We start from the raw sequence: 24,423 nt of genomic DNA on the forward strand, positions 1-24,423 counted from the left end.
TCTTTCAAAGAAACAAGCTCGAAAGCTCTGATCTGGCAAAAGAGCAAAACCCAGCAATCAACGCCACGGACACACACCAAGACCGAGAACGCGTCGTGTGCCCCTTTCGCCTAGGCGAGCTCTTCCCGATCGCGCTGGGCCCTGCTTGTGCCTCTCAGAGGATGGACTTCTTATATTGTCGCTGCATTGCGTACCTACCGCCCTTCCTTTTCAATCAACTTTGGCATAGTGGTAGAGAGGCGCTTTCGAGGCGCTTTCGATGAGGGTATTACCCAACGTCAACCTTGCCAGACAGCAAACAAAAAGCAAAAAGGACCCTGTCGAGCCAAAGCGCACCGAAACCTGGTTGGGAGACGCGACCTTTTCGGGTTGTAAAACACGAGACGCGACGAATAGGCACGAGAGCAGAGGACCCTCCTCTAGTTTAAGCACGAATGAAAGCTAGAGTACACTGCTCAACTGCCTGGACTGTGTTTTTGCCTTGTCCAGGGATCTGTCTCTGTCTATCACCGCACCAGTCGAAAAGTGCGGCGCCGCATTCAGTCGACTTTTGACGCTCAGCTGTCAAAAAAGGAGTGGCAACCACACTGGCGAAATGCCCATGTGCGCCGCCCAAGTGAGTTTTGTTGCTGGATCTGTCGCTGTGCTAGCTTGCCCTGGCACCCCGCCGTGTCTTGGGTATCCCGTCCTGGATGGACGGACGGTACGGTATAGTACAGTACAGTACAGTACAGCAGTACGTGCAATTCACAGATCCATCCGACTCGGATGCACGCATGCTCGCCTGCTCGCTCGCACCCTGTGCCCGTCCGCCACGACCTCTTTACACGACCGCGGCGCGCTCGCTCAGCCACACCAACCCTGCCATCTATGTTCGCTAGGCTGGATCGCCTGTTTGCCCCCTCTCCTCCCTCCGTTGGTCCTGCTCGCTCAACGCTCGCGTCCTACCGCGACCCTGTTTTTTTTTACCGGGTCTCAGGCACTTTCGCCTGTTCCCCTCAATTCCCCCCTCTTTGTGGTGGTGGTTCCTCACTTCCGACTTCCTTTCACCTTTGCGCTTCCTCTCTCGTGCGGACCTACTCTTCTACTACCATCATCCTCGCCGTTTCCCTTGTTCCCTTCCTTTGCATTGCACACCGTCCCTCCTCATCCTTTTCCCCTTTCGGTCCACTCTGTTATCGCATCTGTCTTCTCCTTGTCGTCCACTCGCAAGCAAACCCACCTCGCATTCTCCGACGCCTGTCATATCGGAAACGCAACACGCGCCTGCGCCTCCACCACTCGTCGCCTTGCACCCGAAAAATTGCAACTACCAACTTTATTTTTTTGCGCAAGGGTCCATCCGTAGAACCCGGTCGTTCCTGATTTCATTGCATTGCATCCGCATCACCTCGCATCATTGATCTCGGGCACCATCATCATCAGCGACGTACACCTTTTGGCGACACTTTTGCGACTGGCCGGGTTGCTGGTATGGAATTCCACCTCTTCGACGTCGTCCAACTTGTTCTGATACAACAACATCCAATCTAGCATAGATCCATCAAGCACACCAGCTCGACACTTGCTCCATCTATCTTCCGTCGTTCGAGCCGCCGTCAGATTGTAGACACCACCCCTTGCCTGGCTCGACTCTGTCCGCACCTGTTGCAAGACTTCGACCAAGTCCTGTCCTGCTGCGCATCGCTACCTGTTTGCCCTTCTAGCGGGGCGTCCATGTCTACCATCGTAGCCCCACACCCATCTTCTACGCTACTCTCGGCATTCTTTGTAGACGCTCACGACGAGCAATACAGCCATCCCCGCTCCGAACCGCCAATCTCGGCTGCATCGGCGCGATCTCATCATCCTCTGGCCGTGCCCCGGACGATGCCAGACGGCGCTCAACTTCTGGACCGCTCTTCGCACGTCGATCAAGCGACGTTCTCGGTACCACCCTCATCTTTGCGTACGGGCCTTCCTCCTCCCGGATTTCTCGCCCCCGTGCCCTCTTCCTCGAGGTCAGCAGCAACAGCAACCACTGGTCCGTCCGGCCTTGCACCGGATCAATTCGCATCATCCTCTGCCTTGCCCTTCCACTCGTCGCCTCCACTGGCTCACGCTGACCGAACCGCAGTCGCCGCACCTAGACCCATGCAGCCTTATCCACGACTTATGTCGCCCCAGCCCATTGGCGAGTCTGCTGGGTTGCCAGCAAGCAATTCAGGAGCACGCTCGCCATCTCCGACAAGGCGCTCTTTCAATTTTCCCATTGGTGATCCAGGTGAAAGGTGGAACTCCATTGGCCAGGTCTCCAGCAGTACGACGAATGCAGGCACATCCATCGCAGCACAACGCAAACCGTCATTGCACTCGGGTCTTTCCACGTCAAGTACCGCCGCCGAACCCTTCCTCGGTTACAACGAGCTCTTTTCCCCCAATGGCACTGCCAGCCTTGCCCCATCAGAAGCATCAAAGGGCGCCAATGCAGCTGCCCTCTCCACCTCGGATCCAATGAACGTCGCCTTCCGATCCGGTTCCAGCACTGATTCTCGAACAGGTTTCACACTGTCCACCAGTCACGAGCAGGACCTCATCTCACATCGATTCGGGCTGTCGCCAGGACACTATGCAGCAGGTGGACGCGATGACTTTCCTTCGCAGATGGGCGCCAATCCTCGCAGCGTAGGTCACGATGACTTCCAAGCTCGTTCCCCCTTCGGACCCGCCGGGGGTAATGCGATGCTCGGCTTGCCAAATCCAGGCAATCTCAGTCCACGCAGCATGATGCAGCTGCACCACCAACACATGCAGATGCAGGCCCAACTCCACCATCAACAACAACAACAACAACAACAACAACAACAACAACAACAACAACAACAACAACAACAACAGCAGCAGCAGCAGCAGCAACAATCCTCGCACCAGCCTCCGCTCGGACCACTGCAGCAGCAGCAGCAACAGCAGTATCACCACCAGCTCGGTCTCCAGGGTAGCATTGGCAACGCCGCTAGCATCGCAACTCAGGGGGGTCCACCCGAGGAGATTACCACCGTCTTCATCGTTGGCTTTCCAGACGACATGACTGAGCGAGAATTCGCCAACATGTTCCTCTTTGCCAAGGGCTTTGAGGCCTCTACGCTCAAGATCCCAGCTGGCCTCGGCGCCATTGGTCCTAATGGACGCTTGTCGGATGGCAGTGGGCCGCTGTCGGCGGGACCGGGTGGTCCGTATCAAGCCGTCAATATGCCAGGCTTCGACCTGGGAGGCAACACAGGACCCGGCTGGGACGAACAGGGCCTTTCTTTGGGTCTCGGCCGGGCAGGAGGAAGCGATGCATTCTCATCCATGGCAAGCATGCCCGGCATGTCCAATTCCCTGGGTGCGCCAGGACTGGGCGCCGCGGGGTCTGTCAACAGTGCTTCGGCGGCTGCAGCCGCCGGCAAGATAAAGCAAATTATCGGGTTTGCCAAATTTCGCACTCGCGCAGAGGCGCTCGAAGCACGAGATGCACTCAATGGACGCAAGGTTGATCTAGAGAAGGGCTGCGTTCTCAAGACCGAGATGGCCAAGAAGAATCTTCACACCAAGCAGCGTCCTGTCCTGTCTGCACCCGGATTTGCCGATGGCGGCAGCGCACCCATGCCTCCGCCTCCGGGCATGGGTGCCATCGGTTCAGGCGCTGGATCGACTGGCGCTGCTGCTGGTCAATCTGTTCCTCCTCCCTTTGCTCTCGGTGGACCGTTCGATCCACGTGCTGGTCCCCAGATTAACGGTCCCGGTGGACAGGTTGGGCCTTTTGGACCATTCGGCAAAGGTCCCGGCAGCTTCGAGCCGTTCAACGGGCCTACATCGACACCAGGCGACCTTCTGTCCCCGCACGAGATGTTTGGAGGATCTGATTTCTTCAGCCAGGCGGGTACTGCAGCTCTGCGTTCCTCCGGTGGAGTAGAGCAAGCAACGCGACTCACAGGACCATCTCAGCAAGCATCGTCGCAACAGCAACAGCAGCAGCAACAGCAAAGCGTCGCCGGCGCAGAAAAGTGGGGCGGATCTCTGGGTCCGATCGACTACTACGGACCCGAAAGCGGCGCTGCACCTGTGTCGGCATCGTCGCGAGGCGCTCAAGGAGGCGGAGTAGCACCGAGCTTCAACGCACAGAACGTCCCCAGACCCGATTGGCCTGCTGTTGGTTCTCCGCCGCCGGGACTTTACATTACCGTAGCTGCTGCAAATACCACAGGAGGACCACAGCGACCTGGCTTTCAAAGGCAAGTGTCTCGAAACACCTCTGCTGGAACCATCAGTACAGAGCAGGTTGCTGCAACGCCTGGTCTGGCGACAGCGTCCGGAAGCGGGATCAAGCCAGAGGAAGCCGTGAAAGCGGACAATATTCGATCAAGCTCGACGACGTCCTCGGCGGGCCCTGAGACAACGGCTTCGGCTTCGGCTTCGGCGGTAGCAGCAGCAGCCACGACGGATGCACAGCAACCCTCGGTGACTACGCGCTTCGGTTCGCTCAGGCTTGGGTCTCCCCCGGCTGATGACGACGGCGTCAAGCCACCACAGCGAGCGTCGAGCCCAGATCCGTCGAACCCCACGGGTGGCCGCAACGTGGTCGGCGACAACCATCCTCCGGTCAACACGCTGTTTGTCGGTAATCTGCCGAGCAACGCCTCGAGCGCCGTCCTTGCTCAGATCGAGGATCATCTTCGAGGCGTGTTTGGCAGTTGCCGTGGCTTCCGACAGATCTCGTTTCGGCTCAAATCGAACGGACCTATGTGCTTTGTCGAGTTCGAAGACGTGCACACCGCCTCCAAGGCCATGTCGGAGCTCAACGGACACTCGCTCGGTGGCGCCATCAAAAACGGCGGGATTCGTCTGAGTTTCAGCAAGAACCCTCTGTTTCGAATGAACTTGAACGCGGCGATGAATGGCGCTGGTTCCGGTGCTGGTGGTGGAAGCACCCTGAACTCTTGATCGGTCGCTTTGAGCCGACAAATGGTGCTTGTTACGTTTGAAAGCAGAAGTGCTTCCTTCTTCAAGCTTGGCTTCAGCGAGCGAAAAGAGAGCTTCGGAGCGCGCCGTTCAGTCGTTCCGAAAACCGAAGTTTTTTCGGGCTCAGAAAAAGGGGGTCCAACGAAAAGGCTTCACAAATTGGCAGCTTTTTTCCTCCACACGGCTTTCCTCCTGACCAGCATCATCATCGTCATCATCATCATCATCGTCATCGTTATCATCATCACTGTCCGTCGCCTTGTGACTTCAGAACATCAGGTCGATTGCGCCTTCACCAACTATGTCAGAGACCATCGACCCCATCGACTTTGACATTGATGCGATCAACAATGTCGAAGAGACCGCGTATCAAGAGGGCTATCAGCAAGGCTTTGACCATGGCGCACTGCATGGCACTTTCGAGGGACGCGAGCTTGGACGCAACAAAGGGTTTGAGCTCTGGGACGAGGTGGGGTTCTACCGAGGCATGGCCGAGGTGTGGAGGGAATGCTTGGAACGGGCGGAAGCGGCTGGACACAGCTCGCGGAAGCAAACCAAGCAGATCCAGCACCTGGCCGGCCTCGAGAGGCTCATCTCGTTCTTTCCCATGACCAACACTTCCTCGGACCCATCGCTTGAACTCGGCCAAGCTGCCGCAGCAGACGATGTCGCAGATGTCGAAATGAACGCTGACGCGGATGCCGATGCCGATGCCGACGCGGATGCAAATAACGACGACGCCGAGTTGGCCAAGCTCGACATGTTGACGCTACTCGAGAAAGTTCGAGCCAAGTATCGATTGACGTGTTCGGTGCTGGGCGTTCCATCGCAGCGGCCATCGTCATTGGCAGAAATCGGAGCCGCTTCACACCAAGGCCAACGAATGGACAGCTCATCTAAGGCTGACAGCAAGACAGTGCTCGTTGCTGGCAAACTCGTTGATCCATCACAGCTCAAGTACTGAAAAGGGTGACTCTGGCGCCGTCCAACCCAATTGCCTCTTGACACTTTCTTTTCAACCTATACCCACTCCAAGCATTACGAAGCGTACCTACGTAGGACGATGCGATCTGCTTCTTACACCCTTGCCTCATGCGGATCAGTCTTCACCATTCCATCGGGTCCTTTTTCATGTCACCGTTTCCGTCTCACATACTCCACATACCCTTAGCACTTTTTCGGCACACCGAGTCGTTTCATTCCTTGCTCTCGGGAACGCACATGTCACTGGTTTCTTACGCTTTCGTGTCTTCTCGTTCTATCTTCTTTTTGTATTTCGGTGTTTTGCTCTTGCTTTGCTCTTTGTACTGCATCCGTTCTCCTGTCGTGCGTCATGGTCACACACTTGTTTCTCCGTGTTTTCTTCGGTGGGGTGTGTGTGTTGAATTGCTTTGTGAGCGAGGGTGTCTGGAGGCACGTGCATCCTTGTTAGATCTGTGTGCTGCTCGCGGCCCCTCTTTTTGGTGCCACTTATACTCGATGCCTTTTTTATCAGTAAACAATAACCACTGCAGATTGGTGGGATCTGGAGTTCAGTCTGCCTCCCCATAACAGACCACCAAGTCTTGGAGACCCACGGTTACGCACATCGATGTCCCACGCGCGCTCTGGCGTGGGCGAAATGGATCGACATTCAATGCAAGACTATGTTTTTGTGCGGGCTGGAAGTGGTGTTTCGGGCGAGACAGTGGAGAGCTCCAGTTTCACACCCGAAACGAAAAAGGCGGGGTCCCCATGCCTGCCCCGCTAAAAGCGAAGCTGCGCGCCTACCGGTTCTCGAGGGGAAAGTGCACCGAACGAGGCTTTGGCCCGCTCACTCGACTTGACCGAGCTCGAGTTAGCCGGGCATCCTTCCCGCGCCACCACCTCTCTCTCTCTCTCTCGTTCCTTTCTCTCGACTAAGCTGCGTTTTCATCGTCGCTCCTCGAATCGTCCCGAATACCACCTCAGCACAGCAAAGAGACCTCAAGAGCAGTCCCACATTTGGTTGCTTGCAAAAGATGTCGATGTCTGCCCTCCGAACAGCGTTGAGGACGCCTTTGCGCCAGCGCACACCCCTCATGGCCGCTTGCGCCTCCGCCTCCGCCACCAGGACCGCTGCCGTCACACGTCGACCCTACACAACCACATTCTACAACACGGATGTAGCTGGCCTCACGGACGATCAGCTCGAGCTCCGCGAAGCCGTGTCGTCCTTTGTTGCTGCCGAGCTGCCTGCTGAGAAAACAGCGGCGATCGACCGCGACAATGCGAGTCCGAAGGACATCTGGACCAAGCTAGGCGATATGGGGTTGCTTGGCATCACGGTGCCTGAGGAGTTCGGGGGATTGGGTAAGGGGTATCTGGATCACACGATTGTGATGGAGGAGCTGTCGCGCGCGTCTGGCTCGGTAGCGCTTAGTTATGGAGCCCACTCGAACCTGTGTGTCAACCAGCTCAATCGGCACGGAACGCAGGAGCAGAAGGAAAAGTACCTTCCCGATCTCATCAGCGGCAAGAAAGTGGGCAGTCTGGCCATGTCTGAGCCCGACGCCGGATCGGACGTTGTCTCGATGACGACCACGGCCACTCTCAAGGGTGACAAGTACGTCCTCAACGGCGGCAAAATGTGGATCACCAACGCGCCGGTTTCGAGCACATTCATCGTGTACGCCAAGACCGAGCCGCGGGCAGGTTCCAAGGGCATCACGGCGTTCATCGTCCCGCGCGACACACCGGGCTTCAGCGTCGCTTCCAAGCTCGACAAAGTCGGCATGCGCGGCTCCGACACGGCGCCGATCCACTTTGACAACGTCGAGATCCCCACCTCGAACGTGCTCGGCCAAGTGAACCGTGGCGCGGCCGTGCTCATGTCCGGCCTGGACCTCGAGCGCCTCGTCCTCTCTGGCGGGCCGCTCGGCATTGCTCAAGCCGCGTTCGACTATGCGGTCAACTACGCACACGAACGCAAGCAGTTCGGCCAGCCCATCGCCGAGTTCCAGCTGCTGCAGGGCAAGATCGCCGACATGTACACCAAGCTCAACGCCGCCAGGAGCTACGTCTACGCCGTGGGGCGCGCGTGCGATGCGGGCAAGATCAGCAGGCGCGACTGCGCCGGCAGTATCCTATATTCGTCCGACAGGTGTGTTGAGATCACCACCGACGCCATGCAGATGTGTGGCGGGAACGGGTATACCAACGAGTACCCCGTCGCGCGCTTCTGGCGCGACGCCAGGCTGTATACCGTCGGTGCGGGAACGCAGGAGATCCGGAGGATGCTTATTGGCAGGGAGTTCAACCAGCAGCTGAAGGCCTAACTTAGGTTAACCCTAAATGTTCGCTTCTGGCACAGCACACAGGCGTACAATCAGAAACCATGCCACCCCCGCACCCAGACCACACAGCACACGCTTCAGTAGAAAAAAATGAAAGAGAGCAAGAGAAGAGAATGAACTTGAAAATCTGAAACCCGAACCTCTCTCCAGACAGCGTGAGAGGACAAAGAGGAGAGCTCGGATGCGCACGAGTCGCTCCGCCTCGGAAAGAGACAAGCTGCTCGGTGCGGCATCTTAGGACGTGGGCGTATTCCGACCTCCGCTGAGCAGAGCCATGAGGTTAGCGCCATTGATGGCGTGCGAGCCGACGTTGACCTGCTGCTGCTGCTGTTGCTGTTGCTGCTGCTGCTGCTGGTGCGGCTGGTGAGGCGACGCGTTCGCACCCGGTGGACCCTGTTGCACAGCTGCATAGTACGGGAACTGCGCAGCGGCGGGGGACTGCGACCTTCGGCCGTCGGCACCCGCGGCGCCACCGGTGCCGTTCTGACTGCCCGGCGTGCCTGAAATGTCGTACGGCGATCGAGGCATCGGCATGCCGGGTGGGAAGCCCTGGCCTGCCAGCACCTGCTGCTGGATGTGTGGGGGCATGCTCATGAGCTGCTGGTACAGCTGCGGGGGCATGCCGGGAGGAGGAGGGCGGCCACCGGGGAAAGGGGGGGCGAAGCCAGGCGGGAAGGCGCCGTTGGGGCCAGGGCCGCGCTGTCCACCGGGTACGCCCATGGGCGGTGGAGGAGGTATGTTACCCATTCCCGGTGGCAGAGGTCCACGAGCAAGGCCGAGACTGGCGGCAATGTGAGGCGGCATCTGCTGGTATCCTGGACCGGCGCCCATGGGGGGACGGGCCATTAGACGAGGGTCCATACCGGGAGGCGGCGGACGTCCAGGAATGCCGCCGGGGAAGCCACCAAAGTTTCCCATCCCGGGAGCAGGGCCAGGCGATCCAACGCCCGGTCCAGCGGGACTGGTAGGAGAGGCGAGTCCGCCCAACTGCTGACGAGGGTCGTTGTAAGCACCTCCTCCGGCGCCACCGATAGCCGGGGATTCGGATCGCTGCTGCTGTTGTGCCTGCTGATACTGAGGATACTGCTCGTGCTGGTGTTGTTGCTGCTGCTGCTGCTGCTGTTGTTGTTGTTGATGGTGCTGGTGCTGCTGAAGAGGCATCTGCTGGTGATGTTGTCCGCCAAGTGCAGCCGACGTGCTCGATTCTCGCTGGTGTTGATGGTAAGAATGAGGAGATCGAGCGTCCAGACCATGGTGGCGGTGCACTTCGGCCGACGGCAGTCCAGGAGAGACAATGCTTCGAGGGCGTTCGTTGGCGCCCTCTTCGCCGCCACGTCCTTGGCTGCGCAAAAACTCCTGGAGTCGATCAGCCGATTCGGCGTCAGCACCTTTGCCTAGCGTAGGCGTCCCGGCGCCACTTCCGCCACCGCCTTGCAGCATGGCCATGAGCTTCTGCATGCTCTGCTGGTCTGCCTCCGAGACATTCTTGCCCGAGGCATCTTTCTGCGCTCCATCTCCCTTGTCGCGGATCGAGGTCTTGCTGAAGAGCTCCGAAATGTTGATCGAGGACGAAGAGGCGTTCGGAGGCGACTGCGGGCTTTGCAAGTTGCCGGCCGACGAGTCCTTGTCGTCCGAGACACGGCTGCCCATGGATTCGAGCATCTTTTGCTGCGCAGCCAGAGCGGCAGCTTGTGGGTCACGCGGAGCCGCCCCTCGACCGTCGAAGAAGCGGGCGAATCGACTGGACCGGACAGGAAGACCGGGTGGGCCGGCTCCTTCAGCGCCAGAACCGCCGTGACTGTTTGAGATGCTGTCGTACAGCGAAGCGCCGCCCGAAGAGGAGCGCTGGTTGGCAGCTGCCATCATTTCTTGACGAATTGCTTCCATCTCGGACTGGTGAGAAGCTCCTTCGCTGCCAAACGGATACTCTCCAGAAGCATCGCGGTCCACGCCGATCGATGCGCGTCGGGCGCCATCATAGGAACCCGTGTTGTCAGCCGGCTCGGGTTCACCTCTTGCGAGCCTCTCGCGACGTTCTCGTTCTTTCATCTGCGCTTTGAATGCCTGGATACTGTCGACGGCGCCTGCTGTGTCGTCGCCGCGCGAATCATCGAGACCGTCTCTGCGACGGCTACCAAATTGGCCGAAGGGGGCACGATTGTCCACGGGTAAGGGGTCAGAGTCGTCCTCAAGCCACGCTGGGTTGTCGTCAGCATCGCCAGACCAAGGAGCACCACCAGAGCGCTGAGCACCACGTCGCTCACTGGGCCGCAGGCGATCGGATGCGATGCTGGAAAAGGGACCAGCACGGTCTCGGTCGCCAGGCCTTCGCCAATCCGAGGCAGTATCAGCTCCGCCAGTGCGACGAGTGCGAGGCGAGTCGATAATCTCGCCCTCCTCGCGGCTGTCATCAGCGTCCAATCCACGCTCGCCTCGACGTCTGTCGCGAGCGAGGTCACGCCTCCTATCGTCAGGAAGGATGTCACGCATCCTATCCTTGCCATAAGAAGTGGAGCGCTCGCCCATGCCAGAGCGACGCCCTTCACCGAGTGTCTCGAGATGACCGTCTCGAGGGGGACCTCGACCGCCGCCTGGTGTGCCTGCCGGTTTGAAAGTGCCGCTCGCTGAGATCTGGCCGAATGGGTTCTTGCCCGCAGGGGCGACTCGGCGACCGCTCACTTCGCCCAGACGGAGTCCTTCGCCACGTTCACGGTCTTCGTTCCTCCTCCCGCCAAAGCGTGCACCTGCGCCTTCCCTCCTGGGACCGAATCCTCCCAGTGCGCCTCCGACGATGCCACCATTGTTGGCGCCTTCTTCGGGCTCGGCTGCGTGAGATGCCGAGTCGTCCACATGGACTCGTCGTGGGGTGTCGCGGTAGTTGTAGGCGGACTTGTGGTGGTAAGGCTCCCACTCTCCGTACCAGTCGCGGAGAGAGGCCATGTTGGTCGGTTTGACGACCAAGGCGGAGGAGCTGTAGGCTAGCAGCAGGCCTCTGCCGTAGACACGTGGGCAGTCGGCAGGGCGCTGATAGGTGGCTGTTGTTTGAGCAGCTGCATGGGGGGCGAGAGGCGATCTGTTGTTGTTGGCGGCAGCTTGGGAGCCGTTTGCGCCGAATGGGTTAGGTGGTAATGCTGCAGCTGGTGGTGCTGCAATGCCGAGACCGGGCGGAGGTCCGGCTGCCATGCTGAGGTGGATGGTGTTATCAGAACAGATATGGAGAGGCAGACTAGGATTGTCCGAGTCCTAGTGCCTTTGCCAAGATGCTGTCCAGTAGCTTTAGATGGATGTTGCGGTAGCTGCTTGAGTATCAAATACCAATCACGACTGGGTGGTCTATCGAAATCCTTTGCACGAAGAGATCGTGGTTATACAGGTGGGTCGGTGGTTATCTGTTGGGTCTCTGTATGAGTAGAAATAATCCTGAGAGCTTTTGAGGCTGTTGCGATCTCGGTGAAGGTCCCAGATGCAGATTCGCAATACGAAAAGAAGGCGAGCCGCAAGAAAACCTGCGAGTAGGGGTTGCTTGTGTTTGAACGTGCGATCACCAGAAAACGAGGTATGCCGTGAGGGCTCGATAAGTGTCGGGGTATCTCGAGAGATGGAATGGTGTTGGTTGATCAAAGTCGAGTTGAACGAGATGATGGTAACGCATCGAAGCGAGTCTGATTGGACGGACGCTAGAGCCAGTCTCAAACCCAGCCTTCTATCTCTGCAAAAGCTTGTTTCGTACGGTCCACACTACTCAGTCGCAGTCACCTTGCTTCCGGATGCATTTTCAGAGTGTCAACAAAATCGAAGCCCAGCAGCAGCAGCGCGCACACACACACACTCTCGCTTTCGCGAAAAGGGCAAAGAAAGACTGGCCTCTGCGCACTGTCAACTGCAAAATCCATTCAACGAAATCACGAATCGGGTTCGCACCGGTCGTGATCGAGCCGTTAGACGTTCATCCTTTACGCAGGTATTGGGCATAGTAGGCATGCGATCTTGCTCGCCGCCAACTCTCATCTCATCTCATTTCATGCCATGCTAAAGACCGATCAAGAGCAACATTATGAGTGCTGTTCCTACAAGTCTTCTACGAGGACTGTGATTTCGATCAGGAGCGGAGAGAATGTTTTAGAGCCTCTTGAGATGCGTATTTGCATATTTGCACCGCCCCTTCAAGCAGTACCAGTCTCCTTCCAAGGATACTCAAAGGGCGGGTCATCCTTGCGACGCCACAGCTTCTTCTTTTTACCAGCCGTATCCTGCGCCCATACCTCAATGCAGTGCTTCTTACGAAACTGTCGAATGAAGCGAGGGTCCCACAGCTCCGAAGAGACTCCCAAATCCTTGCAGCATCGCATCAGCGCATTCGACTTGGCCCCCTCGGACGCAGTAGGCACTCCGGATGGTTTGAAGAACTCTTGCTCGCCTCTGGCCGTGGCGACAAACCGTCCTTGGCAGATGAGCACCCATTCACGGCTCACAATGCCCTGACCGACATTGGTCTCGCTGCGAGGCGCCATCCCCCATCCTCCCGGCCCAAAGGCCCGGTTGAGAATGCGACGATACTTGATCTCCGGCAGGTAGATCAGTCCGTCCGGCTTGATCTCTACGTCAGCTTCGTTGACTGGTGCCATGAGCACCTCGATCGCCTCCCGGCTAAAGGAGCGTTCGCCAAGTCCTGCAAAACTGGTTCCCCACTCCTCAGAGATGTTGCTGGACGGGGCGGAGGCAGAGCCAGACGAGGTGGATCCGTTGTTGGAAGCAGAAGATCCGTTGCTGGAGGAAGATCCATTGACCAGACCAGGGGCAGCTACACTCGGGTCGACTTCAGGCTCAGCTGGCTGTGAAGCGGGTCGACTCGAATGCACAGATGGGTCGTTCGAGTTTCCCGTAGGTGTATACGGCTCTTCCGGCGCGTCCGCTTTCTCAAGCTGCTCGCGCATGGAATCGGGAAGCGGATGCAAGTCCTTGAGGCCCGTTCGTGCCACGGGCTGTTGCTGCTGCTGCTTCGAAAAGCCTCGAGCTCGCGAGCTGAGCGCAGGAGCCGAAGCCGAGCAAAAGCTTCTAGAAGATGCAGTGAAATTGCGAGCTGCTGATTTGGTGGAAGTGCTATTGGAAGCAGACGGTTTCTTGACGCGAGACGATCCATTGACCAGACCGGGAGCAGCTACCCTTGGGTCGACTTCAGGCTCAGCTGGCTGTGAAGCGGGTCGACTCGAATGCACAGATGGGTCGTTCGAGTTACCCGTAGGTGTATACGGCTCTTTCGGCGCGTCCGCTTTCTCAAGCTGCTCGCGCATGGCTTTGGGCAGCGGGTGCAGATCCTTTAGGCCCGTCCGAGCGACAGGTTGATCTTGCTGTTGCTGCTTCGAAACGCCTCGAGCATGCGAGTTAAGGGCAGTAGCCGACGCCGAGTAAAACCTTCTCGAAGATGCGGTGAGCGGTTTATGTCGCAATACGCTCCGAGCTGCCGATGCTAGCATTGTCCTCATCATGAAAGCGATAGATTGCGCCAAGTCGAAGTCGGTCGGAGTGAGGGAGAGAGTGTTGTGCCGAGCGCGTCGTGTTCGTCAACTCTTGTTGCGAGTGCGGTATCCTATTTGCCGAGTTCTGCTTGCAGAGAGGCGAGCGTCATCCAGAGTCTGACTTGCGGTTTGAATATCGTTGTGGTGGGAGAGAGAAGATTCGCATGATCTTCGAGCCTATATCATCTTGGGCGTTGAACCATGCTCAGCCAATGCGCTGCAGCAGCCCACAAAAGTGACGCAAGGGATTCAGCGGAGCGGTGTGGAGGCTAACTCACGCAGAAAAGGCGCGTGCGACCTCTCTTCTGTTTCTCGCGCGATAGAAATCCCTTTTCTTCACGTTGAGCGCAACCCACGCCAAACAAGGCGAAAGCGCGCAGCGGCGGGAAGGAATTTGGCAAGGAAGCTTTCGTGTCGGCATCATCCAGAAAGAAACAGCTCGGCAACACTTGGTCACAGCCATCTCAGGCCTGTCAATCCCTTCCCAGCGGCCCTACTCGACTGTCGTCTTCCAAGGAGATAGGCTAAGCGAAGGACCACCTGAATAAGACCACCTAGAATCCAACGAATCCAACCAACACTTGCAGCACAACACGACCATCCACGCTCTCACTTGTCCGCACAGACCTGGCATCAGCGCACCATGTCGGATCACGAGACTGCAAACAGCGCAGCAACAGCAACAGCGACAAACAACGAGTCAACCACAATCGAGCCAGCCGCGACATCTGCTGAAGCAGCAGCAGCTGGGCGTGCCACCGGCAACCTAGAGGACGCTCTGTTTGGAGACGACGATGATGAGGACGAGGAGCAAGTGCGCGCCGTTCAACGGAGTAGCAGCCGACAGAACGGCGAAGCTGCTGAACCAAGCGCTCCAGTGAACGGCGGTTCTGACGACGACGAAGATGACGAAGATCAAGCGATCCGCCGCAAAGTTCGTCGTCCTCGACAGCGTGTTGCGTCCGCATCGGCTTCTCCGCCTCCCACCGGATCGAATGGTTTGACCGCGCCTCCGCCCCTCGGCCCCTCTTCACCCAATCGTGAAGGCGACGACCGATCCGACCGATCATCCCGCAGCGGCAGCCCCTATGACCGTGAAGGATCTCAAGAGATGGACGAGGACGCTCGACGCCAACTCGAGTACAAGGAGGACGAGGAAGAGGATCTGCAACCGGACGACAACATCGAAGTGGCTCACCTCTCGCTCCCGCAGCTGCCCGTCCGAAGAACAAAGGAACACTGGCTTGCGAGGATACCTCACTTCCTGCGTTACGTCACCACCCCCTTTGAAGCCGACAACTGGGATGAGGAGCAGGAGGAAAGGATGTTGCTCGATGAAGGGTTCAACTCTGGCTTTGGCAACGACGTTGGCGCTGCTAGTCTTCTCCGCACCTCGAACACCATCCGATGGAGGTATACGGATCAGGTCGACGAGGATGGTGCCAAGGTGCCTGAATCGAATGCGAGGATCGTGCGCTGGAGCGATGGCACCATGTCGCTGCAAGTCGGCAGTGAACTGTTCGACATCACACAACAGACGGAACAGGGTCGCGTCTCTACCGTCAACACGGGAACCAATACGCCGCAGCAAGTCGGTTCTAGCTCCAAGGCGGCAGGACCTTCATCGCAGCTGGTGAGCCAAGCCACGCAGAGCATGCCCATGGGCTCGAGCGGCTCATCGAACCGTCCTGCTCAGTCTCTCTCCTATCTCGTGGTCCCGCACGAGCGCGAACAAATCATGGAGTCACAAGGCCCTATCGCCGGCTCGCTCGCATTCACCCCCGCCGATACGCAGTCCGAGACGCACCGCCGCATCGCCAAAGCCCTGCGTTTCCAGAAGACCGCTCGTGTCGTGGCTACCGCTGCTGGCGCCGGCGCTCTGGACCCAGAAGTCGAAAAGGCACGTATCGAAAAGGAGCTCAAAGATGCCGAAAAGAAGCGTATCCGCGAACGTCAAAAGGAGGATCGCAAGAGCGGCAAGTTTGACGACGACATGTTTGACGTCGATTCGCGCCGCAGGAGCCGCTACGTCTCGGGCAGGAAGGCCGGTGCAGGCCCACGCAACGCCGACTACTACAGCGATGAGAGTGATCTCGGCGGCGGCGCTGACGACGTCGGTGGTGGTCGAGGTGCAAGCAAGAGGGCTGCCGCCTCGCAACGCTACGCCGAAGACGACGACGACGGGTTCATTGTTGATGACGAAGGTGACGATGACGAGGATGAGGACGGTCAAGGTCGTGGTGGCGGACGACGCAAGAAGAAGCGCTCGTCCGAGGACGAGGATGGTATGGAGGTCGACGACGAGCCCGATGAGATGGAGCTGGCCGAGCAAAAGATCGAGGAGGCCGAACGTGCTAGAAAGAAGGCCGCGGCTGGCGAGTCCAAGGACAAGCCGCGTAGGCCGGAGCCGGCCTTCTCGTCGGATGAGGACGAGCAGGACGCAGAGGGTGACGATGACGCTGCTCAATCGTCAAGTCAGAACATCGCCAAAAAGAAGCGCATCATCGAAAGTGACGACGAGTAGACCGTGGAGCCTCCGGCTGCCCACGATGTCCTTTCGATTGACGCATCAGCCTCGGCATATCGTGTTACCATGAACACACACTCTCATCATACGACGCAATCCCACCGGATCGCGCACATTCTCAACTCCCACGTGCAAGAATTGCCCCTGTCGTCTGTCGTGTGACACTCTCTGTGCTGCACCGCTGCTTGCCTCACCTGCTGAAGCAAGGATGTTCACACGCACGCTTCCCTTCCAGCGATGCAGAGGACCAAGGCCCATGGAATGAAATCTGAAAGTCATGTATTTTGTGCAAGGGCGACACGGGGGGAAGAGCGAGAGTTTGAAGATAGTGAGGATTGTGCTTGTGGGCGGATGTGATGTACAACGCGAAAAGAGCCGACGCGAACGTAGACTCTTGACGCAAGACCGATGTTCGCTTCCTCCTCACCCTTGGCGTGAGCTCAGCTTGATTTTAATGCAGAGGCTCGAGAACCTAGAAGGAAGGATTGGTGGGTCCGTTTTTTTGGATGTGATGGAACTCGACGCGACACAGACTTTCCGTGTTGAAATTGTCCGAGTCGCTGTCAAGAGAGAGGGGGGATATGCTGGAGACGTCGGAAGATTTGCGACGTCAAACGAAAGTGCAGTAACGAGAACGCGGAACAGAAGGGATCGAGAAACGGTGGCATGGAATGTTATAGGGACAATTCACATGTTTAGGCGGCGACCTTCTTGCCGGGGGCGCCAGTCTGGAAACCGTTCTTGGCACGGCGGCTGACGTTCTTGAGGTAGCGCATGCGGCCGGTACCGGTGGTCTTTCTGCGCTTAGCCTTCTGGCCCCACTCGTAGGAGCGGATCTTGGCAGCGGGGTAACCGCACGAAGCGCAGACCTTCTTTTGACGGTGGAAGGCACGAGCGTTGCATCGTCGGCAGACGGTGTGCGTCTTGGTGCTGTTTGGTGCAAACGATTGAAAGTAGAAGTAGTGGTGAGCGGGTTGCTCTGAATTGAGCTGTTCGTGCGCCCATGTTCACACGCTGAGTCGAAAGTAGAGCGTCGTGTCCATCTCCTGCGTCCTTGCCATGTCTCTGTGACTGCGTTTGAATCTTCGGTCTCCAATTTTGTTACAACCTCCCACCTTGCAAGACGCCGTGAATCTGCTGCGAAGATTCAAGAGTGCCAAACGTATTGGTGTCGTTCCTGCAACCTGACTGATCTCCACCAACTTCCTAACGTCCGTTCACGATGCACCACGGATGGCGCTGCGATTTCGTCCAGCAACAGTAAACCTCCGCTCTGTCCACCAAGAAACCTCTTGCAAACGTCTCCATCAAATCGCACGCGACCTTCTTTGCTATGCTTTGCTGTGTGCGAACTGGTGAGGCATCGAGTTGCCGAGTGATACTTACTGTCGCTTACCGAAAGAGGTGGTACCCTTCGTCATCTTTTGGTTGGTTGCAAGAAAAGGGTGTTGGAAAATCGGTCGAGAGTTAGAGACTGTGTGATGAAGTTGTTATGGTGGCAGGGTCTGTGGTCTGAGGACAATCCGGAAACTGCAATGCGATAGAAATGTTGGTGGATGGAAGCGAAGATTCCGACGAGCGTTCGACTCTTCAGATGTTGAGCCTTTCGTCGAATGTATCGGAGCTACCGGCGTGTGTTAGTCGTCGGATCAACGGTGGTCTAGAGCTTTTGCAATAAGGTTGGGCTGTCACTTTGGAAGCTATTGAAGCTATGTGACCAGCTTTGTTTGACAGACGGTCTAGTTGGAACGCAGCTTTGTACGGTTCGGATTCGGTTTGTCGAAAAGAATGATGCTGGGAGGCTAACAGCCTAGGTGGGTGGTTCCGATTCGAATCGCAATGCTGGAATTGTCCTCAGATGTTGTTGGTCGTGATGCCGAATGTCGAGCTTACCTTGGCTAGAGTATGTCTTGAGAGTTACTGGTGGGAGCAGAGAGAAGGTGCGATAGCGACGAGAGCCTTCAGACCTTGCTGGCTTGCAGCTCGCTGTTTCCGACGGTGCGACTTCCAGACTGAGATCTCCAACTGGCTTTGCCCTCACACTCGGCGGCCAGCGCTCTTGAACGGACAGCCAAACGCAGTCAACTCTTCGCAACTGCTCGCCAGTCTCGACCGATGGATGGCCTTGAGCCATCTCTACAGAGACATGCCGTGATCCGCCAACAGCCAGCATCTCAGCCAAACTCCTTTTTTTCGGGCAAAATGAGGTCACGTGTAGAAAAACTCCCACGCTCTCGATAGGTTGAAGTTTTCCTTTCCAGTTGCACGCCACGCTTTCTACTGTCAAATCAAGGCGCAAAATTCGCCACTGCGTGTAATTTGAGAAGAAGGCCATTTTTGCGACTCAGTCGAATGTTAGTTTGAACGGAAACTTGGAGCTCGCGAGAAAAAAGACTTTTGCAAAGCGACGGAAACTCAAGTCGAGAGAGCGCGGATTGGTGACTGCGAGGGCGGGAGGGAGGCAGATGTCGGCACAAGTCTCAAAGCCATCGTTCCTTCCGTTCTCTCCAAGTCAACACTCGACCTCACCGCATATACATAACATAGCGTAAGTAGCCAACATCACCAGCAGCTGAAGCAGCAGAAGCACAGTCGTCGTCATTGGGGGAAACCAGGACAGAGATGGTCAGACCGCATTCGAAGTTTGGCGAAGCATGATGGTGCCTGGTCTGGAAGGAATCGGACAGCAGCATTGTCTCGTTTGACTGCAACGGGTCACAAATCGCCTTGAAGAAGGAGTTCGTACTCCTTCAATGCCACGGCAGCAACATCGGAAGAAATCGACCAGACCACTACAAAACTGCACACGTTCCGACCTGCCATCAGAAAGTAGCAACACCACGGACAGATACGTTCTGCAGCAGCACCGGAAATCTGATGACCAGTCTGGAAGAGTTTTGGGAGGATCGCTATGGACATGTCGGGATGATGTTTCGGATTTGTGTGCGACTCGGACAAAGAAAGAATTGCATGCCGACCTTTCCCACTTTTGCACCTTTGCTCTTCTTCGACTACGACTGGTTCCCTCGTGCTCTACAGGGACCTTGCCTGCGAAAGTTAAGCATCACACGTGATACTTACTGGAGGCCTTTCTTTCAACACACCACCCATCCCTATCTTTTCTCCTTTCTCACCACCCGACAGTCACCATGGCTCCCAAGGCTAAGAAGTCGTCCCAGGACAACATCAACACCAAGCTCCAGCTTGTTATCAAGTCTGGTAAGGTCGCCCTCGGCCTTAAGAGTGCTCTCAAGAACATGCGCTCTGGCAAGGCTAAGCTCGTGCTCATCTCGGCCAACACGCCCCCTCTGCGCAAGTCCGAGATCGAGTACTACGCCATGCTTTCCAAGACTGCCGTCCACCACTACCAGGGCACCAACGTCGCCCTTGGTACTGCTGCCGGTAAGCTCTTCCGCGTCGGGTAAGTTTTATTAGACCACAGCATGTCCATGGACAGTGCACCATTGCGGCATACGTCCTCGATGGAATTCCAGCTGACCATGTCGATGCCGTCATTTTCTACCTTGTCAACTCGAACAGTGTCATGACCATCCTCGACGCCGGTGACTCCGACCTCCTCTCCACCGTTGCTGCCTAAAGTAGCCTCGGCATGCGCTTGACGGACGATCTTTTGCTCTTTGTAGCAACATCCTCTTCGTGTGTAATGAGTCTACTTTCCATGTACATTTCTTTCACCTATGGGACGCTGCACCACACACATCGGCCCAACCCAAAAATGCTATTTGCATACAGGTACCTCCTCTTGCGTCGACACCATGCGACTGTCTGTGAAGTTGGTGAGAGCGGCTGGGACATACAAAACGCGAAGGTTTACAGGGTATTTAATTGACCTCGGACAAGACGGAAGGATAGGGCATCAAACCTCCCGGCGAGGTCGAGCAATGCCAGCTTGTCGGTTTCTGCGCAGACTGACATGGCGGCAAGGTATTGACACTGGCTCGTATCGACGAGTGTTGCTGCGATGCAGTTGTCGTTGGACCGACTTGAGCACGTGCGGTGCTCGTGACCGTGATTTTCTTTTCGTGGTTGAGCGCCGCCCATCCTGGCGATTCCAGATAGACCTGCACTCTCGTCGACGTACGCTGCGGGTGAAGAGGTGTTTGTGCCCATCTTCAGTTGGCTTGCCGTGAGTCTCATAAGAGATACTGTAGATGAAGCACGAGAAAGGCAGTCAAGGAATGGAATATTACGCACGAAGGCGGCCACGCGAGTTCCTGAGAACGGTGATGGGGTTCGACGGTTACCGAGTGGAGTTTTCCCGATTTCAAACACACTCATCATCGAGATGCTGATTCCCGCTCGCTGCCAAGAGATGCATCAGTCGATTCTCTTGCCATTCAATAAGAAAACCCACGGAGCATCACTTGAAGCCTATTTCGGGGTGATGAGATGGCGAAGTAGAGCTGCAATCGTATTTCGGCATCGACGCCATCGTCGGGTTTGGTGGCGACAGCACGGACGAGAAAGCCCGTCCTTTGAACTGATGGAGGCAGCAGCACAGCGGCCGGTGCAAAGCCTCCATGCGTTCGTTTCCGTTCCAATGTGGGTCTGAGAGCCACCAACAGAAGGGCTGGCGAACATGCCTAATATATCTGGAATGAACCCTTAGTTCCGCATCATTATGCTGGCCAGCGAACGTATGTCCCTGCTTCATGCCTAAAAAACCCGAACGAAGCTGGCATGACAACCCCGCTTTTTGTTCAAGCACCGCCTCGGAGTCCAACCACGCGCTGCTAAGAAAGCATCCTGGCTCGCTTGCTTCGATAGAGCATCCAACACTCACGCACATACACACACGCTATCAAGCACACGACCGTCCATGTCACAGTCGCCTGATGGAATTTTTATATCAAGCTCACAGCTGCCAAGTGACAAGAGCGACTAACAAGAAGATCGCCCTCACTTTTCCTTGGACCCATCATTCTCGCAGCAGCAGCTGTTAGAAAGGAAAACGCAGCGCACCTTGCAATATCCATAAGGCAACGTCGCACATGCTGGCCAAAGTAGAGCCAGGGTGACCTCGAAAGGCGGTGGTGTCTTGCAGAGTCGCCGATCCGTTCAAAGGAACGAAGGCAGACGTCAATGAGTGCCTATGAAGAAGACATGAAATAATTTCTGTCCAGCAGCTGCACCACACTGTGGCCTTGTGTCATCGTTGCAACAACAAAGCAGGCCCTTGCGGCTATTGTTTGCGACCGAACACCGCGACACGCGGGTGACTGTTGACACGAGCATGCTTCTGGCAGGCTCCTCGTATCTCACTGGTACGCAGCCAAGGCAAATTTGTGCTCTTCATCCCTGAAGTTGAGGTCCGCAAGCAAGCCATAGCGAGCCAAGGAGAAGGAACGCGGATAGGCAGCGGGCTGCACCGTGCACTGGCTGGAGCTGGGGCATAAGCTTGATGCAACGGAGCAGAGCTTTTTGGTCTCAGTTTTCGCTACAGTCACAGGTCCTTCTCGGGGTAAGGGCTCACTGCGAGTGGAGCTAAGAGGGGGAAAAGATGAGTGCAGGCGGACGAGGGGCTGGCTCTCTTGGCGAGAAACAAAAAGAGAGGAAAACACAATTTGGCCCGAGGCCGCAAGCGGACAGAGCGACGAGCTGGCGCAGCCTTAGCCCGGCTCTTGTCGGTCGGCCCGTCGCGACTCAGCGAGACTTGCTGAGAAACGACAGCACGGACATGAATTTCGCTTTCCTCAACAGCCACTTGGCCACTGTCACAAAATCATACACACATACGCGGAGACGCACGCACACACACACACTCGACACAATTCAGGCTGACACGACACAATTATACTCAGTCGCTCTTGGCTTGCTTCCAACCTCATCTTTACCCACACACACAAACACACCATCTCACTGCTCACTGCTCTCTACTCTCGCCTACCTTTCCTTTGGTCTACACCACCGGCGCCAGACCTTGTTCAGAGCTTGCTACAGCTCAACGGCCGTCGAACCTCTGGAGCTACACAGTGTTGCTTACAGGTGTCAGCCAGCGCACTGCTCGGTCAGCCTTCGCATCTCTCAACCTCGAGCCTCGATCACCGGCATTAGGAATCTCGTCCAAAACCTTGAATCGAGAAGAGGCCCGCTAAGTGCTGCTTCGATCCTTCTGTTGCACGCTCTGCGCTCGACCTACGCTACCGCCGGTGTCAAAGCAAATTCGATCGAGCTTGCTTGCACACGCGTTGCTCGCTCCTTCAGTCGCCAATCCCGCTGCTAAGCTTCGAGGCACAGATTGCTCCAGACTGCGTCGTTGCACCGGTCTCGATTCTCGCTTCTCAGCCACCATTCGCTGAAGTCTTTCCCCAGGCGTTGCATCTTGTGTTCATTCGCCTCAGAAACAAGCTGCCGATCTCCTCGCACACCGACACCACGGCAGACTCTCCTCGCTGTACCGTTTGGGGTTTTCTTGATCGCACACTCCTCCATATAAGCCACAGCAACCATGTTCAAGTCCTTCGGCAAGATCATGGGCGGCTCGTCCCGGAAGGGTAAGTCCAAGCTACAGGATGGCGACGACAGCATCGAGGCCTCCAACGGTCTGTCCGGTTCCGATTCCTCCAACATGCTTCGCGCCAAGAGCAAGGACTCGCTCGCCGTCTCCGAAAACGGCGCAGGAGGTCTCTCAAACAACGGCTCTTCCGCCCCTGCCAAGATCGAAAAGCGAGGAGGCGTCAGCCGGCATGAATCTCCCCTACCCTCTCCATCACCCTCGGCCCGCAACGTACTCGAAGGTCAAGACGAAACCAGCGAGGTGGGCAGTCCCGCCGCGGCCAGATCAGCGCCCGCTTCCGATGCTGCAGCTGGGCTGTCAGCGCATGACGCCGCATCGCAAAGCACCTCTGTTCCCACAGCCAACACCATCCTCTCAAACCCGCTTGCGCAGGGCGGCAACGCAGGCTTCCCGGGCTCTGCAAGCAAGTCTTCTCAAGCGGCCGGTGCCGGCGACCAGGTGCGCACGTTTGACATTGACGACATGATTTCGCGCTTGCTCGAAGCAGGATACTCGGGCAAGATTCCCAAACCAGCGCTAAAAAACGCAGAGATCACCGCCGTCTGCCAAGCCGCGCGCGAGATCTTCCTCTCGCAACCCACACTCATCGAGCTCAGCCCACCCGTCAAGATTGTAGGCGATACACACGGTCAATACCACGATCTTCTTCGGCTGTTCGAGATGTGCGGCTTTCCGCCATCCGCCAACTATCTCTTCTTGGGCGACTACGTCGATCGAGGCAAGCAGTCGCTCGAGACCATCCTGCTACTCCTCTGCTACAAGATCAAGTACCCCGAGAACTTTTTCCTCCTCCGTGGAAACCACGAGTGCGCCAACGTGACCCGTGTCTACGGCTTCTACGACGAATGCAAGCGTCGCGTCAACATCAAGATCTGGAAGACATTCATCGACGTATTCAACACGCTGCCCATTGCTGCCGTGGTCGCATCCAAGATCTTTTGCGTGCATGGCGGCCTCTCCCCCTCGCTCTCGAATATGGACGACATTCGCCGCATCGAACGCCCCACCGACGTGCCCGACTATGGTTTGCTCAACGACCTGCTCTGGTCGGATCCTTCAGATACTGCGCTCGACTGGGAGGACAACGAACGCGGCGTCTCGTACTGTTTCGGCAAAGCCGTCATTCAGCAGTTCCTGGCACAGTACGATTTCGACCTCATCTGCCGTGCACACATGGTCGTCGAGGACGGATACGAGTTCTGGAACGAGCGCACGCTCGTCACCATCTTCTCGGCACCCAACTACTGCGGCGAATTCGACAACTTTGGCGCCGTCATGTCGGTCTCGGAGGACTTGCTGTGTGCGTTTGAGCTGCTCAAGCCGCTCGATGGAGCTGCGCTGAAAAAGGAAATGGCCAAGAACAAGAGGAGGAGCTTGCTGCAGCATCAGTCGCCGCCTGTGAGAGGCGGACAACAGTCGTATTGATTCGACACTCGCTGGAACATTGTCATCGATTGTTCTCGTCTCGCAAGACACACTCGAACACACGAAGCGACCACATCCTATATCGAACCTATTGTCACTCATTACTTTTTATTGAAACGGTCA

The 24,423-nt window shown here is 56.8% G+C and overlaps 9 protein-coding genes across 9 annotated transcripts; 6 read left to right on the forward strand and 3 right to left on the reverse strand.

Annotated features, from left to right (window-relative positions):
* Positions 1-1,716: 1,716 nt before the first annotated feature.
* EX895_000340 (uncharacterized protein) lies at positions 1,717-4,962 on the forward strand (the record flags this gene model as incomplete). Its single annotated transcript, XM_029880941.1, has 1 exon — positions 1,717-4,962. The coding sequence occupies one exon, from the start codon at positions 1,717-1,719 to the stop codon at positions 4,960-4,962; it is 3,246 nt and encodes a 1,081-aa protein (XP_029742327.1).
* Positions 4,963-5,281: 319 nt separating this feature from the next.
* On the forward strand, positions 5,282-5,944 carry EX895_000341 (uncharacterized protein; the record flags this gene model as incomplete). Its single annotated transcript, XM_029880942.1, has 1 exon — positions 5,282-5,944. One exon carries the CDS (start codon positions 5,282-5,284, stop codon positions 5,942-5,944), a length of 663 nt encoding a protein of 220 aa, XP_029742328.1.
* A 1,036-nt stretch (positions 5,945-6,980) lies between these two features.
* Positions 6,981-8,276, forward strand: EX895_000342 (uncharacterized protein; the record flags this gene model as incomplete). Its single annotated transcript, XM_029880943.1, has 1 exon — positions 6,981-8,276. One exon carries the CDS (start codon positions 6,981-6,983, stop codon positions 8,274-8,276), a length of 1,296 nt encoding a protein of 431 aa, XP_029742329.1.
* Positions 8,277-8,528: 252 nt separating this feature from the next.
* On the reverse strand, positions 8,529-11,477 carry EX895_000343 (uncharacterized protein; the record flags this gene model as incomplete). The annotated part of the gene is made up of 1 exon (XM_029880944.1): positions 8,529-11,477. The coding sequence occupies one exon, from the start codon at positions 11,475-11,477 to the stop codon at positions 8,529-8,531; it is 2,949 nt and encodes a 982-aa protein (XP_029742330.1).
* A 980-nt stretch (positions 11,478-12,457) lies between these two features.
* EX895_000344 (uncharacterized protein) lies at positions 12,458-13,768 on the reverse strand (the record flags this gene model as incomplete). Its single annotated transcript, XM_029880945.1, has 1 exon — positions 12,458-13,768. One exon carries the CDS (start codon positions 13,766-13,768, stop codon positions 12,458-12,460), a length of 1,311 nt encoding a protein of 436 aa, XP_029742331.1.
* A 685-nt stretch (positions 13,769-14,453) lies between these two features.
* Positions 14,454-16,334, forward strand: EX895_000345 (uncharacterized protein; the record flags this gene model as incomplete). The annotated part of the gene is made up of 1 exon (XM_029880946.1): positions 14,454-16,334. One exon carries the CDS (start codon positions 14,454-14,456, stop codon positions 16,332-16,334), a length of 1,881 nt encoding a protein of 626 aa, XP_029742332.1.
* A 698-nt stretch (positions 16,335-17,032) lies between these two features.
* On the reverse strand, positions 17,033-17,758 carry EX895_000346 (uncharacterized protein; the record flags this gene model as incomplete). The annotated part of the gene is made up of 2 exons (XM_029880947.1): positions 17,033-17,267; positions 17,724-17,758. 2 exons carry the CDS (start codon positions 17,756-17,758, stop codon positions 17,033-17,035), a joined length of 270 nt encoding a protein of 89 aa, XP_029742333.1.
* Positions 17,759-19,486: 1,728 nt separating this feature from the next.
* On the forward strand, positions 19,487-19,935 carry EX895_000347 (uncharacterized protein; the record flags this gene model as incomplete). The annotated part of the gene is made up of 2 exons (XM_029880948.1): positions 19,487-19,758; positions 19,878-19,935. The coding sequence occupies 2 exons, from the start codon at positions 19,487-19,489 to the stop codon at positions 19,933-19,935; spliced, it is 330 nt and encodes a 109-aa protein (XP_029742334.1).
* A 2,871-nt stretch (positions 19,936-22,806) lies between these two features.
* EX895_000348 (uncharacterized protein) lies at positions 22,807-24,300 on the forward strand (the record flags this gene model as incomplete). Its single annotated transcript, XM_029880949.1, has 1 exon — positions 22,807-24,300. One exon carries the CDS (start codon positions 22,807-22,809, stop codon positions 24,298-24,300), a length of 1,494 nt encoding a protein of 497 aa, XP_029742335.1.
* Positions 24,301-24,423: the final 123 nt, after the last annotated feature.

This window comes from Sporisorium graminicola, chromosome SGRAM_1, assembly GCF_005498985.1.
Source record: "Sporisorium graminicola strain CBS 10092 chromosome SGRAM_1, whole genome shotgun sequence".
NCBI classification, from domain to species: domain Eukaryota; kingdom Fungi; phylum Basidiomycota; class Ustilaginomycetes; order Ustilaginales; family Ustilaginaceae; genus Sporisorium; species Sporisorium graminicola.